The sequence below is a fragment of the Pelodiscus sinensis genome, chromosome 11, assembly GCF_052426305.1.
Source record: "Pelodiscus sinensis isolate ZL-2025 chromosome 11, ASM5242630v1, whole genome shotgun sequence".
In the NCBI taxonomy this organism is placed as follows: Eukaryota; Metazoa; Chordata; order Testudines; family Trionychidae; genus Pelodiscus; species Pelodiscus sinensis.
Window position 1 is genome coordinate 23960651 of NC_143062.1, and position 15499 is coordinate 23976149.

A 15499-nucleotide genomic window follows, 5' to 3' on the forward strand; every position below is an offset into this window, starting at 1 on the left:
GAGGTAAGTATTCCGCTAATGGTGATTGGCAGATGTAAGAAGATCCCCTATGCGATGGTGGTGAATGGTGACGCTGGGGATGATTGTCGTATGATCTATGATAGTGCTCACAGTAACGTTCAGAGCGTGATGGAGAGGGGTATCGAGAAGAACGTGCGCTACCATGCTGGATATAATAGACGTGGCATGGAGAGCGCCTCACCGATCTGTACCTCGAGAGACGGGAGGGCGACCGGGATCGCGAATGGGACCGATGTACATCTAAATACACCATGTCCCTATAATCGTGCCGGCTGTACCTAATCTTCGAGGGGGAAAAATAGCTGTGATAGCGACTTCGCCTTTTTGGTGAAGCAGACGGGGAAAGAGACCTGTCCCTATGATGGGTCTTTGACAATGACTTCCTATATGTTGAAGTCTCATCCCTAGCCCGAAGCACAGGGGAACCAGGCACCGGGTGAAGGTGAGACGGTGCCGGAGAGGTCAGCTGCTGCTGATCTGGTGTCGGTGCCAGCAGGGCCCCCGGTGCCGGGGTTAGCAATGGTGCCGAGTCTGAGGCACTGGCGTGTCCTGCCTCAGGTCTCGGTGCTGGAGAAGACGGTGCCGACGTCACCTCCGGGGCCAGTGAAATAGGCGCCGATCCGCTGGGTGCCGTAGAAGCAGCTGAAGCCGGTGCCGGGAGGCTGGTCAATTGCGGCACCGGCGCGCTCGTCAATTTCAAGGAGCGCGCGGCTGAAGCCGGTGCAGGCTTGCTGGTCAGCTGCGGCCGCCGCTCCCGGTATCGGCGCTGAAGACGCTCTCCCTCCGGATGGTGAGGGCTCTCTTATGCCAGCCCCAGCAAGTTGTCCGGATCCCCCGGGATTCACTTTAGAAGCCGCTGCCGGGGTTGAGACTGCCGCAGGGAGGGAGTGCGTCGGGGACGGCTTTGACGCTCTGGAGCCAGCCGGTCCCGGAGAAGCTGCTCTCCTCTTGTGACGAGAGGTTTTTGTGGCTACCGGAGGGATAGGATCAGGCTGCAACGCCTTGCCAAACATTAGCATCCTTATCTTCATTTCCCGCTCCCTCTGGGCTCCTGAAGTTAATTTACGGCAATGGGTGCGCTTGTCAGGGACATGAGTCTCCCCCAGGCACCTAATACACGTGTCATGGCCGTCAGCCGTTGGCATGGCTTTACGGCACACTGAACATTTTTTAAAACCAGTTGATCCTGGCATTGTCAGCAGAGTTAAACGAAAAACTGATCCCAGCTGTAACCCCCGCTGTGGGTAGTGTTTCACAGTCTAGCGCTTTACCGCACCGCTTCTGAGTGAAAAGCGGGTTTGAAAGAAAACTTTTTTTTTAAACAAGAGAACACGTAACAAGTAACAGGAACACAGCTAACACTCAAATTTTTAACTATTTACAGGTAAACAACTATCTAAAACCATAACTGAAGAAGAGATCAGGGAGCTCCAACTGCGACCTGAGGCGGTTGAGAGGAACTGACGGTTGCCAGCTCGCGTGCGACTGATAAAAGGCTCAAACGCTTTCCTAGGGAACCACACATGCGCGAGCCGGCAGAGCACAGCTACGAAAAGTCTCCGAGCCGCGGCGCCGGGACGGGACCCGACACCTAGAGTGGAGCACCCACGGGGCCACTCGAAGAAGAACTTCCTAACTGTCAGGGTTAAGTACTTGAATAAACTGCCTAGAGATATTGTGGAATCTCATTCACTGGAGATATTTAAAAGCAGGTTAGATAAACATTTATCAGGGATGTTTGGTCCTGTTGTGAGAGCAGGGCACTGGATTTAATGACCTCTTGAGGTCCCTTTCAGTTATAGTATTCTATGATCCTATGACTTTAGATATATTGCATAATCTCACTTAATCTCAATTCATCCCCCTGCCAATGGCATAATTTTTTCCTACTTTAAACACTGGTATATGACCTCAGGATGTGAATGGTTAATTGGTAAGCCTCACCATTAATGGGTAAGGCTTACCACTTCTGGTTAACTGATGGGAACTGGAGCAGCTCCCTGCCCACCATGGCCAGCTGTTGCTCCAGTACTGCATGGCCTGCCATGGGCCGTGGGTACTCCAGCCCAGTGGGAGCAGCCCGTCTACAACGGGCTCATCTTGGGTATACTACAAGCAGGAGCACTCCTGCTCGGCCAGAGCATGCCACAGGCAGGGGTCTCTGGCTGAAGCAGCCACTATCCTTGGTTGGGGGGCACTCCAAGCCAGCTGGGTTGGAGCACCCCCCCGCCTCCACCTACTCCCTCTTTACTCAGTGAACTAATTAAATATTACATTTAAGCAGTAAACCAATTAAACGGAATTTTACATCTTTAATATGACCTAACCAAATAATGTTTGTCAAGTGTTACATAAGCGTAAGATTGCTAAAATCAGCAAGTTAATAAGTGGCAAACATAAGAATAGGTTTTAGGGCCTATTAATTCCAACTTGTTCTCAAAGGCCAAGACAAGGAACAAGTTTAAACTAGTTAGGGACATAAAATGTAGCAAGAAAAATTTTACAAATATGAGGAAAACCATGGACAAGATAGGTCTATTACTGAATGAGGAGGAAAAGACAGTAACAGAAAACACGCCAATGGCTAAAGATTTATGCACCCTTTTTTGTTTCAATTTTCAAGAAAAATTTAGCAGTGATTGGACAACTAATATCGTGATCAATCTAAATGGATTAGGATTGGAGGATAAAATAGAAAAAGAACAAGTTAATATTTACTCAGACAAATCAGGTGTCCTTAACTTGGCAGGGCCTGGTGGTATATATCCTAAAATACTTAAGGAACTGGCTGAAGAGATCTCTGAGCCATTAACATTAACCTGGAAAACTCATGGAAGATGGGAGAAGTCACAGTGGAAAAGGGCAAAAAAAGTGATATAAAAAGCCAATAAATTATAGAGCAGTCACCTGGACTTTTGTACCCAGTAAGATCATGGGGCAAATAATTTAATTGTAAGCGCCTAGAAGAAAATAAGATGAGCAATACTCAAGCATGGATTTGTCAACAAATCACATCAAATCAATATAATGTCCTTCTCTGACAGGGTAACAAGCCTTGCAGATCATGGGAAGCAGTAGATGTGATCTCTCTTGACTTCAGTAAGGATATTGACAGGGTCTCAGGAATTTCTCACGAATAAATTAGGAAAATATAACCTAGATCAGGCAGGAACAGATGAGAGTTTTGCGGGGCCCAGGGCAGCACAATTTTGCAGGGCCCCCCTTTAGAGACAAAATAGAAAAAAGGCATCAAATGCGCAAATTGAAGGCTATTTTTCATATTAAATGTGAATTAGGTAAATTTGATAGAAACTTAATTTAGTTGGATAATTTTTATTTTAATTATATTGTAATTAATTCTTAAACTAAATTCTACATTACTAATTAAACATTTTAATTTGTATTTAAGTCTACTATAGCTATCTAGCTCTTTTGGCAGTACATTCTTCAATTATGTCAGTAAAGTCCATTTCTTTACACAGGTTGTTTTCAATTGTTATAATCGAAAGACGTACAAAACGCTCCTGGCTCACAGTAGATTCTCTTTGGCTGCCCATGGCTGGTATTTGCCAAGCAATGTTGGGTGTTCCGCAGCCAGGCAGTATTAGGACTTGTGGGGGCCAGGTGCAGTGTGGGTGTTGAGACTTGGGGGGGCAGGCAGCGTTGGGTGTTGGGGGGAGGCAGCATATGGCTGTTGGGACTTGGGGGCCAGGCAGCAGTAGGTGTTGGGATTTGGGGGGCAGGCAGCATGTGGTTACTTGGGTTGGGGGGCAGGCAGGGTGTGGCTAAGTGGAAGATGGCGCACAGATGGGCCATAGGGAGGACCAACGGGCAGGGGTGTCTGACTCAGACAGGCCAAAATAACCATTTCAGCCTCTCGAACAGCTCCTGGCTGGGCGGGGGCAGCTGGCAACTCCCCCTGCTCCCAGGGACGTGTGTGTTTGTGGGGGGGGGTGATGTCTGTGGAGCTGGATCGCGCTGTGCCCACGAGTGGGGGAAGGTGGGGACTGGCGGGAGGAGATGGGGTCTCCCTGGCGGGCGGGTTGCTCTACCCCCGGGCATGGCAGGAAAGGGGTCTGGGCTCCCCCTGGGGGAGAGACCACGCCACCCCCAGCCTCTCTCTGGGCGGGGCAGGAGGGTGGAGAAGCAGGATACCCGGGCGCAATGGCCAGGCATCGCCCTTTGCCTCCATGGCAACGAGCTGCTGCCGTGCGCACCACTGGCTAACGGAGTCACTTGTGGATTCGCAGTGAAAGGCAGTGGCGGAGGCAGCTCCAGCAGGTAAGGGCAGCAGCGGCAGATATACGGCAGGGCGAGCGGGGCTGGCGCGGAGCCTATTGATGCGTGGGGCCCGGGACAACTGCCCTGCTCACCCTGGCCTATATCAGCTGCTGAGATCAGGAGTGGGCAATAATTTTTAATGAGAGCCACTCCAAGATTCTGGCAAATGCTCAAGGGCTGAATTTCTACCAGTGGGGTGTGGGATCTGGAACAGATGTTAGGTGCAGAATGGAGTTTGGAGTAGGAGACTGTGGTGCAGGAGGGGGTGTGGAGTCGGAGAAGGAGTTTGGGTGAAGTGGAGGGTTGTGATCTGGGGCAGAGGCATGGGGTGCAGAGTCCAGGAAGGAGTATGGGTGTAGCACAGGATTCTGGCCTGAGGGAGGGGCTCTAGGAGGGGGTACAGAATCTTGGAGGGAGTTGTGACCTGGGTGAAGGGGGTGCAGAGGGTTTAGATGATGGCTTGGGGCAGGGGAATGGGATGGACTGTCGGGTAGGGGCATGGGTGAAAGAAAATTCTGGCCTGGGGGAAGGGTGCAGGAGAGAGTGCAGAGTCTGGGAGGGAGTTGTGACCTGGGGAAAATGGGTACACAGAGTTTGGGTGGTGGCCTGGGGAAGGTAGTTGGGGGCAAGAGAGGGTAGGAGTGCCAGAGGCAGACTCTGTCTGGGAGGGGCTTACCTAGGCATCTTCCAGTCAGCAGCCCTGCAGAACCTGAAGGCTGCAGTCACAAGCTGCTCCACATGGCTCTGCTCCATGCAGGGTGAAGGAGTGGGGAGGATAGAGAAGGCTTCATTGGCTGCCCCTGCCACCAGCAAAATCTCTCAGCTACTATACATCAGAAACTGGCCAATGGGAGCTGAGAGATTTTGGTGAGGGACAGGGCAGAGCCCAAAGCCTCCCTCCTTGCTCCCAGAATAGATTAGTCACATTTAAAGCGGCTGCCACTGCGCTGTCCTTAAGGGTCCCAGTAAGGTGGCTTGGTGGACCAGATCAGGAGGTTTTATGAACAAGTCAAACAAATCCCTGTCAGGTATAGTCTAGAACAGTTAGTTCTGCCTCAATGCAGGAGACTGGACTAAATGACCTTTCAAGATCACTTCCAGTCCAACATTTCTATGTTTCTGTGATTCCAGCAGACCATGTGGGCTCCAAAGAAATTGATCACCCCCTCAAGCAGCTTTTTCAAATCCCAAACTACTAATTTAAGCACAGAAGTGGCTTTTCCAATTTTCAATTCAAAATTATCAGCTCCACAAAATTTCACATAAAAATAGATGTATGAGAAGGAATGAATACAACTAAATCAAGAGAAAAAGTAGCTTCACAATCAAAATTGCTAAGGTGCTTCTGACTAGCACTCTTTATCATGGTCAAAGTTTCAGCTTCATTATAAACAGTCAGCTGGCTGCCTTTTCTCTCCTACATTCCCCTCCCCAGTCATTCTCATCTTAAAGGATCTTATTAGTAAAATGCCTCCTTCCCCCTTTCATCTATGTGAAAGTTTCATTTCTCCCTCCTTGGTCACTGCTGTCCTCATTTTTCCACTTTAAAAATTGGCTCACTGTACACCTGTACTATAGAAGCTGGTCTCATGTCAATATCTCATTATTTTATAACAAACAAGAATATAATCAGGAGCACAAATTCTGGAATAAACTTATCATAGCTGGTATTTTAAAAACCTTTTAAAAATTAATCAAATGAGAAAAACGAATCACAAAAAGTAAACTGAAAGTACAAACGATAAAAAGTTGGGGCTGCTCTTTAACTATATGGCAGCTAAACAAATATAAATTAAGTATGGTAAAAATGTGCAGCTGGCATCAAAAGTTAGGTGTTAAATTTGTCTGATAATTTTCAAATAACTGAGTAGCAGTATTATTTAGTGAGTCTAGGAGTTAGGTCCCTGGGGTTCTATTCCAAACTTTGCTTCTAACTGGTGAGTGACCTTAGCCAACACAATTAGTCTTTTGCTATCTGTAAATTTATTATAATATGTATAAACCTTTATATCATGTTTTGAGATTCTTAAGTGAAAGGGAGCATGTAAGTGGAAACTATTAACATTAAAAATGAAAAGTTTAAAACACTGTACATGTAACACACTTACAAAGGGGAAAAAAACTCAGCAACAGTTACAGCCCAACAGTACTAACCACAATATCACTACCAAGATAATGAAAACATTAACAATTAAAACTGGTATATAAATACTGTAGCTCAAAATGGAAAACAAATAAAGTCATAAAGCAATTTCAGGCAGTGACATTGGGAGTTATAAAGCTGAAAAAAGAGAAAATGAAGAGATCATATATAAGATTTGAGGGAAAGAAACAAAAGAAACAGCATAAAGCATGAGAAATATAGTACATTGATTAATGTTTTTGCAGATTAAGTGTGATGGATTGGCCTCCTCTCTACCTCTCCTGAATCAATACTTGCAAATGCTGATTTTAATCCAAAAAAGGTTCTTGCAGCAACTCCATCCAGTGCCAAATACCGCAGATATAACATAAGCAAATTCACAGAGGACTCCTTAAATCGAAGAGTCCAATTAAAGCTTCTGTTCACATTATTTTAATACCATTAACTATTTTATTAATAGACTGTACCTTAGTTTTCATGAACTTTGAGTGACTCTTGTAAACCTCTATTTGTTTGATCTCTTCTTCTCGGTCCTCTATATTCAGAACTCCATTTGTTTTTAACATCTGTATTTCATCTTCAAGATCTCTTAAATTGCGCTCAAGAGAAGCTATTTTTGTGTCCTGGATTAAAAACGTAAGAGAGTATGTGTTATTTTATGAAACCTGATTGTTAAAAACACAGTATTTGTAGCAATGTAATACAATAATGCACCAGCACAAAAAAACTGGACAAATTCTGCTCTTATTGAAGAACTGTAAGCCCTGTATATAAATGGAAAACACTTCAACCCAGGGGATGCAGTGGCACCCCCACACCCATAGTTCTAGCACCTACATACTAATGTAAATCCTGGATAATTCCATTAACGTTGACTTAATGGAAAAAAGGATTTGGATTTCTGCTCCCACACGCATGATACATCATTTTATTTTAGCATCTATTATTTATTTAAGCATCTATTTTGATGCTTATGCTCAATCTGGGCAAATTCCTGCTCTTTTAGAAGGCATACAAAAGAAGTACAATAGATGGGGACAACATACCCATATGTACCTGGAAATACCTTATACGTTCTGCCAACTACTTAGGGTCATCATGAGCTGGCTGGACTCTCAATATAGGGGTCTCTTAAACATAAGGTTACAATTCTGTCCTGCTATTTTGAGAAATAAGTAGTCTATTTATGTCCATTTCCTCCACTGGTATATGCATATATAAGCCAACAGGTAGAATATATACTTCTCATCCGACATTCTCAAAGAACATTGCAAACTGTATGTAACCAAGTTAATATTCAACAGAAATGCCACTTCCTATGCCACCTCGTATACTGGTTACCATTTTGTGCCTGTACAACAATGAAAAAAAATCTAGTGATTCAGCTGTCATTTTAATTTGTTGTCTGGAAACTGAAACAGCTATCCACTTGTGGATGGATAGAAATCATTAGAATTTGTACTTTATCACACAACCTTCACTTTGAAACACTATAGCAAAATGACTCAGTAAGCAATCTGTTTTCAAACATTTATTAGGGAACAAATTCTACATGAATCAAGCACAGAGAAATTAAATGAAAGAATACAAAGTAACCATGACAAATTAGAAACTGGGATAAAATCCTTGGCCCGGTGAAGTCAATGGCAGGTAGAGTCAGGATTTTATCTCATTTCTTCTTGAATAAAATAAAAGCTGAACCAAACCTTTTCCCCCCCCAAGGCAAACTAAATTTGAAACTGTCATAAAATATAATTTTGTTTCTGTTTTCAGCTGACTATCCTGTCTGTTAGCCAGAAGCTGAGGTCCTGAGATATTAAATAAAGGTTATTCCTACGTAGGGTTGCCAACATTCAAATAGCACAAAGCCTCACACCTTTCCAAGAGTCTGTCCCATGCCTTTCAAAAGGCCCTGCCTGTACACTCCATCCCCGCCTCATTTTCACATGGCTGAGGCAGGAGTTGGTGTATGAGGCGGTGAGGGCTATGGCTGGAGGTGCAGGCGCTGGGGCGTAGCTGGGGATAAGGGTTGGCATGAGAGAGGGTGGACTCTTTGGTGTGGCCAAAACCAATAAGTTTGGGGTGCAGGACTTCAGCCTGAGGCCAAGAGCTCAAGGTATGGAAAGGAGTTTGGGGTTCAGAAAGGGTGTTGGGGTATGGGGGTATGCAAGCTCCAGGCGACCAGGAAATGGCATATAGATCCCTGTGGCTCCTAGGCAGGGGGTGAGGGAAGCTCAGTGTGCTGCCCACCCCCAAAAGCACCACCCCCACAACTCTCACTGCTTGTGGTTCCCAGCCAAAGGGTGCTGAAGAACCAGTGCTGGAGGCAGGATCAATAGACAAAGCCTCTCTGGCCCCTTATATACCTATGAGCTGTGTGAAGTCAGGACAGATAGGGAGCCTGCCTTAGCCCTGCTGTGCCAACAACAGGACAACCTGGTCAGCAGTGCCCCACGCCACCAGGATCCTTTTTCTACTGGATGTTCCAGGCAAATCCTGGGAGCCTGGCCACCCTAACTGATTACTTAGACAGTCTGGATGAAGTTATCAGCACCCAAATTTTTGCATGATAATAAAGCCTATCATCAGGATATGGCCAGCCTCTGAACTTCTGATTATTAACCCACAATGAAACTTTGAACCTTTTGAATTACACCAACTATCATTACAAATTCAAGAACTAAAATAATAAAGGGATGTAAATTAATTTATTTTTCTGATCATCATTGTTTTGCTTTGCAATATTGTTAACTTTTATTCCTGTAATCAATAATGATTTGCAGAACCAAGGAATTAATGGAATGCCTTTATTTCCTTTATTGGTAATAAATAACCAGGTAGCAGTTAGATGGGAGAGATTCTGTCTCTAGAACAATATCTTCTTTGGCTTGCTCTGTGATAGTTACCTATAATTTGGCTAACTTAATTCAGAGTATAGACAGATTGGTGGAAAAGAAGAAAATGAGAATTATACAACTAAATTCCTATATGATATACCTATATTTTTAGTCTCCACTTCCAGGCCTAACTCCTTATTGCCAAGCAATTAGTGCAAAATGTTGAGGTCTCGATTGTACCTAGGCCTCCACAGATGCACAAAAGAAAGGTTAACCCACAGAAGAGCCATCTTGTGCTTATATGGGAACACACAAAACATTTGCTTTTGAGCAACGACCAACAGATTCTCACAGGAATAGTACAATTAGAAACCTCAAAGATGTGCAAGTTTTAAAGTAACCCCACAAACCTATTCTCCCACTGCACCAGTCAAAGGAGCTAAGGCAGCACAGGGGGAGCACCTAGTGGAAGCTATTACAATATGCAGCTCCTCCCCACTACATATATACAGGCAGTCCCCGGGTTACATGGATCCGACTTACATCAGATCCCTACTTACAAACGGGGTGAGGCAACCCCGCACTAGCTGCTTCCCCCCAGCAGACCAGGGAGACACAAAGGTAGCGCCCCCCCCCCCCCCAGCAGACCAGGGAGACGCAGAGCGGCTTTTCTCAGCAGACACCTCAGCTTGAGAATAAAGGACTGAGGGAAGTGAGGTGTGGGAGAATAAAACTGAGCTCTGGAGAAATGTTTGGCTAGAGTTTCCCCTACAATATGTACCAGTTCCGACTTACATACAAATTCAACTTAAGAACAAACCTACAGTCCCTATCTTGTACGTAACCCGGGGACTGCCTGTACACACACATTCTCTCTCTCCCTCCACCTGCCCCTCAAATGCAAGATTTTCCTGGTACACAGAAGCCTGTTCTAGCAAGTGAGCCATCCCCTTGCCCAGCTTACATATCCACAGCACATTGCTCCCACTGTTGATGGGGTAGCTAAAGACATGGACACAATCTGTCAACAGAGGGAGCAAGTATAAACATGTTTTGGCAACTTTTTTTTTTTAGTATCAGAGGGGTAGCCGTGTTAGTCTGAATCTGCAAAAGTGGCGAGGAGTCCAGTGGCACCTTATAGACTAACTGAAGTGTTGGAGCATAAGCTTTCGTGGGCAAAGACCCACTTTGTCAGATGCACGACAAAGACCCATGCACCTGACAAAGTGGGTCTTTGCCCACGAAAGCTTATGCTCCAACACTACAGTTAGTCTATAAGGTGTCACAGGACTCCTCGCCGTTTTTGGTTTTTTTAGATTTCTGTGTATCGATATAAGTTTCCTTTCCAAACGTGGTAGAGTAGACATACCCTTAGTCTAACAATCTAACAACCTGGAAAAAAGAGCATATGCAGCGCATTTGTGCCAACCTACATCAATTATAAATTTTTTAAAAATTGCTTGAATACTGGCACCTCTTTCACTGCACATTGAGTACTGAGATGCAGTATCTTCTTCAAGCCCAAAACTCTGTGGTTTACTTACAGTCTGGGACTGTCGGAATGTTGTTGGTGTAGATAGTCACAGAACTTGGTGCTTGAATTACAAAGACAAAAGGTTTGGCTACAGTAAGATGAAGGAAGAAGTGTAACACTATTAGAATTATGTCTACATTAGGATTATTTAGCAACAAAAGTGCTGCTGAAATGCAAAAGCCACTAAAAGTAAAAATGGTCAAACCAGTTTTTCTGCCTCTCATTGTTGACTTTTCATTGACACATTGCTAGCACCCTGTCAACAGACTGATTTGCTCTATGTAGGTAAGATCCCACAGTACAGTGTTGTGGGAAGGCAGAGCCGATTCCTGTGCTTCTTGGGATTCCCTCAATTCTGTGAGCTCTCTGGGCTAAGGAATGTCAAAGCAGCGCAGCAGTCTCTTCAGTCCTCTCCCTGCAGCAGCAGTCTGCCTGCCATTGTGTTCTTAATAAAGGACAGAAGAGAAGCATTCCAATGATTTGCTCTTTGCTCCCCAAACGGAGCAGTTCACTCAGGCTAAGTCTAGACTGCAGCGTTTTTGCAGAAAAAGCTATGCAAAATCACTCTGCATTTTGCGTAGCTTTTTCTGCCTTTTTTTTTTCTTTTGGAAGAGGCTTTTCTATCATTTGGCCCCATCCAGATGGAGCCAAATGGCGGAAAAGCCTCCTTTTTCAGTGGAGCCCTTATGCCTCATGAAACGAAGTATACAGGGCTTCCTGAAAGAGTGTGTTTGCTCTTCTGCAAACAGTATAGGCTGTAGTTTATTGATAATGTGTTGGACAGGTTTAAGTTGGGGGCTGTAGATGATGACAAGACCCAAGAAAACCAACAATAGAACACCACTTGTCATCACCTACAACCCCCAACTTAAACCTGTCCAACACATTATCAATAAACTACAGCCTATACTGGCACAGGATACTAAACTCCAAGAGGCTCTGGGAGACAGACCTATAGTCTCCTATAGACAACCACCTAACTTCAAGACGATTCTTACCAACAACCACAGGACATATCACACTAATACCAAGCCTGGTACCTTCCCTTGCAACAAACCCCATTGTTAGCTTTGTCCACATATTCACTCTGCTGATACCATTATTGGACCTAACCAAGTGAGTTATAAGATCAAGAACACATATTCCTGCGCATCCAGAAATATAATTTATGCTATCATGTGCCGAAAGTGTTTGTCTGCTTGTACATTGGACAAACGTCTCAGACACTTCGCCAAAGGATCAATGCCCACAAAACAGATATTAGACAGGATCACAAAGAAAAAACAGTTTCTTGCCATTTCAACCAGAAAGGACATTGTCTCAACGACTTGATTACCTGCATTCTGCTTCAAAGGCCTTTTAAGACTACACTTGAAAGAGAATCCTCTGAACTGTCATTCATGCTTAAATTCGACACTTTACACCTAAGTTTGAATAAAGACTCTAATTATCTTACCCATTACAAAGATAGCTTCCCCAATTATCACCTCTAATATCATTAGCTCACAGACATTCCCCCCCCCCCCCATTCCCCTTCTGTTCTGAAATTTGATTTGTCCTTTTCATATGTGTTCATTTTTTTAACTGTATCCTTTGGTATATATGGTTGTGACAATTTTTTTCCACTATTTGATCTGAGGAAGTGGGTCTGGCCCACAACAGCTCATCACCTAATAAACCATCTTGTTAGTCTTTAAAGTGCTACACAATCCTGTTTTTTGTTTCAGGACAGAAGAGAACTAAATATTGAGCACAGCCATTAGGGCAGGCATTGTGGGAGACTGGTGGAAGCCAGGTCTCTCAACAAAACAAACAGCAGAGTCCACACTGGCTCTTAGTCAACAGGAAAGGGAGGAGAAAAGACAAAAGTATTTCACAGGGATGGAAGATTTTTTTCGCTAAAACTGGGTGATTTTCCCAACAAACATTACATTGCAGTGCAAATGCTCTTACTGTTTTGTCACCAAAAGGCAGTTGGGCGAGGACGGGGGACTCAGAGCAGGAGCCTGCAAGGTCTAGGAGGGAGTAAAGGGGACTTAGGACAGGGGGTTGGGTAGTGGGGTGGGGGGTGCAGGAGTCAGGGCAGGGGGTGGAGGGCTCAGGGCAGGGGGTTGGGAGGGTATAGAAGTGTGTCGGGGGGGAAGGCTCAGGGCTGGGACAGTGCCAGCTCCATTTGGTTACCGGGTCCCTGCCCCATACTGTCCCTGTTCCTGACCAAAGGGAGCTGTGGCTCTGGGGGCATTGCATACAGGCAACAGCGGTGGCACGCAAAGACCCACTGCAGCTCCCTTCCCTTTCCCCCCAGGAGCCACACACCACAGGGACAGAATGTGCCTGTGCTGTGTCTCACCAACGCAGGACAGCAGGACAGGATGGGAGCCCTGGAGCCAGCGAGAGCCCAGTTGGGAGCTCATGCCTTCAGTAGCAGCAGAGCACTGGCCTCTTTCTTACACATGCAGCACACTGGGATGCACTGGTTACTTTCACCTTTGCTATGAATCATAATTAGTAAGCTGCTTCCAACAGTTGCCAATACCTAATGCTTCAGAGGAAGAGGCATCTCTCCTCCCCCATGAATGACCCTATCTAATAGTGCAGTCCTAGATTTCACCTGGGAGAAGAGCTGGATTCCTTCTTTCCTGGTGCTGTCAATGTTAAATTTTTGCCTTGAAGTATAAATTAAGAGTATTAAATTAATACAGAATTGCCCTAACTGTGGTGAGGAATGTTAAAGTAGTAAGAGACTGACTCTGCAGATTAGTTTCCAGTGATAATGACTCATATATATCCCAGAACATTATGATAAAACTGCTTGGTAGCATATTGCCTGACACTCTGTAAAATAAAGAGTTGGGCAAATAATCTGCAAGAAATAATTTATTTAAGGCATTTTGCTTCTTTCTTATCATGAAATGTCAGCAATGTCACTATTCCCAAATGTATTTATTGCTTAAAATTATCCGTCAAACTATTTCTATGAATAACTCTCTAGAGTGTTCACAAACAGCTTAATGTCAGCATTCAATATTTGAAAGTGCAAATTCATTTTGTCTTGATCAGTTTTTATTGAATATACATATCACATGGTATGTTTCTATTCCCTCTCTATTGAGAAAGAGAAGCTTCAGTTTCACAGGTTTCTCATGTCAATACATGAGCATTTGATCATTGCTTCTTTCTGAAAAGATTTATTTTGAAGAGCTAGTGTCACCTTAAGGTTAGGCCCCAAATTTAAGTTATGTAAAAGAAGGATATTGCCAAATCTATTCTGAATAGATAATTTCATTATTAATTTTAAAGAAAACAGGTTTTGGGGATAAATAGTCACTTATTATAAGATCAATTATGACAGCACTTGCTATTGCAAGAGAGTCAAAAGTAATTAGGAAAAAAGTGAAATACAAATAAGAATTATTAAATAGACAATGCCTGTACAAATATGAAAAGTAGAGTGTAAAAAATATGTAGGTTCACTTTTAAAGTGAGAGAAAAGAAAGACTCATGCAATTGGAACAAAAAGAGTATTTTGCACTGCACACACAAGCAGTTTTCTAGTGACATACCTGAAATATCAAAGCTGGATCAATATATAAAGATGGTTGTTTCTGCAAATAAGGTAAAATCATTTTCATTCACTTAAGAACTTGCCATTTTAAATATTTTTTGCTCTTGTCAATGTACTATTCAGACTTCAGCATAATTGTCACTAGTATACAATGAAAATGAGCATTATGCCAAATTGATAGGCATATTCTGCTTAACTTACACAGATAGTCTCTTTAGTTTAAATGGAACTTTGCAATAACAAGATTTGTTAAATATACTGTATTCGTTCTTAACAAAACAATGAATGCAATCACGCAAAACATATTCAACCTCCTTTGTTTTTAACGTTTTAGATTATTTTAACCAATAGTAATTATTGGTGGCTGCCTGGCCATGCTGAGCAGGGGAGGAGCTGGAGCAGCCCCCTCACCTGACCCCCTTTAAGCAGTTAAACATTACATTTAACCAGTTAAACAATTAAATGGTTACTATTAGTGATATAAAATTCCAATCTGATATGCTCATATGCCAACCACATTAAACCATTAATTTATTATGAAACATACAAACTCAGCAGAAATGGGTGCAATTCCATTAAAGACAATGGATTTCAATACACCTTCCTTGCTCACCATATATCCATGCCACTACCATTTCGCACAAAAACCCCATTTTGCACAAGATCCTTATGCCTCTCGAAAGTGGGGCTTTTGCACAAAACAGAATTGGCTACACTGCTTCTTTTTGCGCAAAAACCCCTTGCTCAAAAAGAAAAAGCAGAAAATATGCTAACGAAATTGCAACTTATGCTAATGAGTCTCTCATTAGCATATTTTCTGCAACAAAAACGCACAGTGTAGCCATAGCCAGTGTGTTTTCAAAGGAGAGACATTTGAGTTGCAGCTCCCTGGCCTTGCACATACAGGCAATTAGTTGCTTGCAGTGCTGGCACTGGGCGATGGCATCTGCCTGCCCCAGGCACCCAGACATACTGCAAATGCCCGTCAGAAACAGGGATTGAAAGCCTGCAGGACAGTGTTTGAAGCCTTGGGAACTTGGCATTCCAGGAAGAAAATATTGCCAAAATGAACAGCCTTAACAACAAAAAGTAGAATTGTTTTTTTAACTAGCAATAAT

The 15499-nt window shown here is 43.8% G+C and overlaps 1 protein-coding gene across 8 annotated transcripts in view; it reads right to left on the reverse strand.

Moving 5' to 3' along the window:
- Window positions 1-15499, reverse strand: part of ERC2 (ELKS/RAB6-interacting/CAST family member 2) — a 1139467-nt gene that overhangs the window by 815049 nt on the left and 308919 nt on the right. For 6 of the 8 annotated variants that reach the window (XR_016350432.1, XM_089781200.1, XM_089781199.1 and 3 more), the window contains exons 6-7: window positions 14380-14421; window positions 6913-7068 (exon numbers count right to left, since the gene is read on the reverse strand). Coding sequence is in view for 7 of the 8 variants with exons in the window: in XM_089781200.1 (XP_089637326.1) it covers window positions 6913-7068; window positions 14380-14421 (198 nt within the window). In the remaining variant the exon portion in view is untranslated. The remainder of the gene's footprint in view (window positions 1-6912; window positions 7069-14379; window positions 14422-15499) is intronic. The other 2 variants (XM_075938891.2, XM_075938890.2) reach the window with 1 other exon arrangement.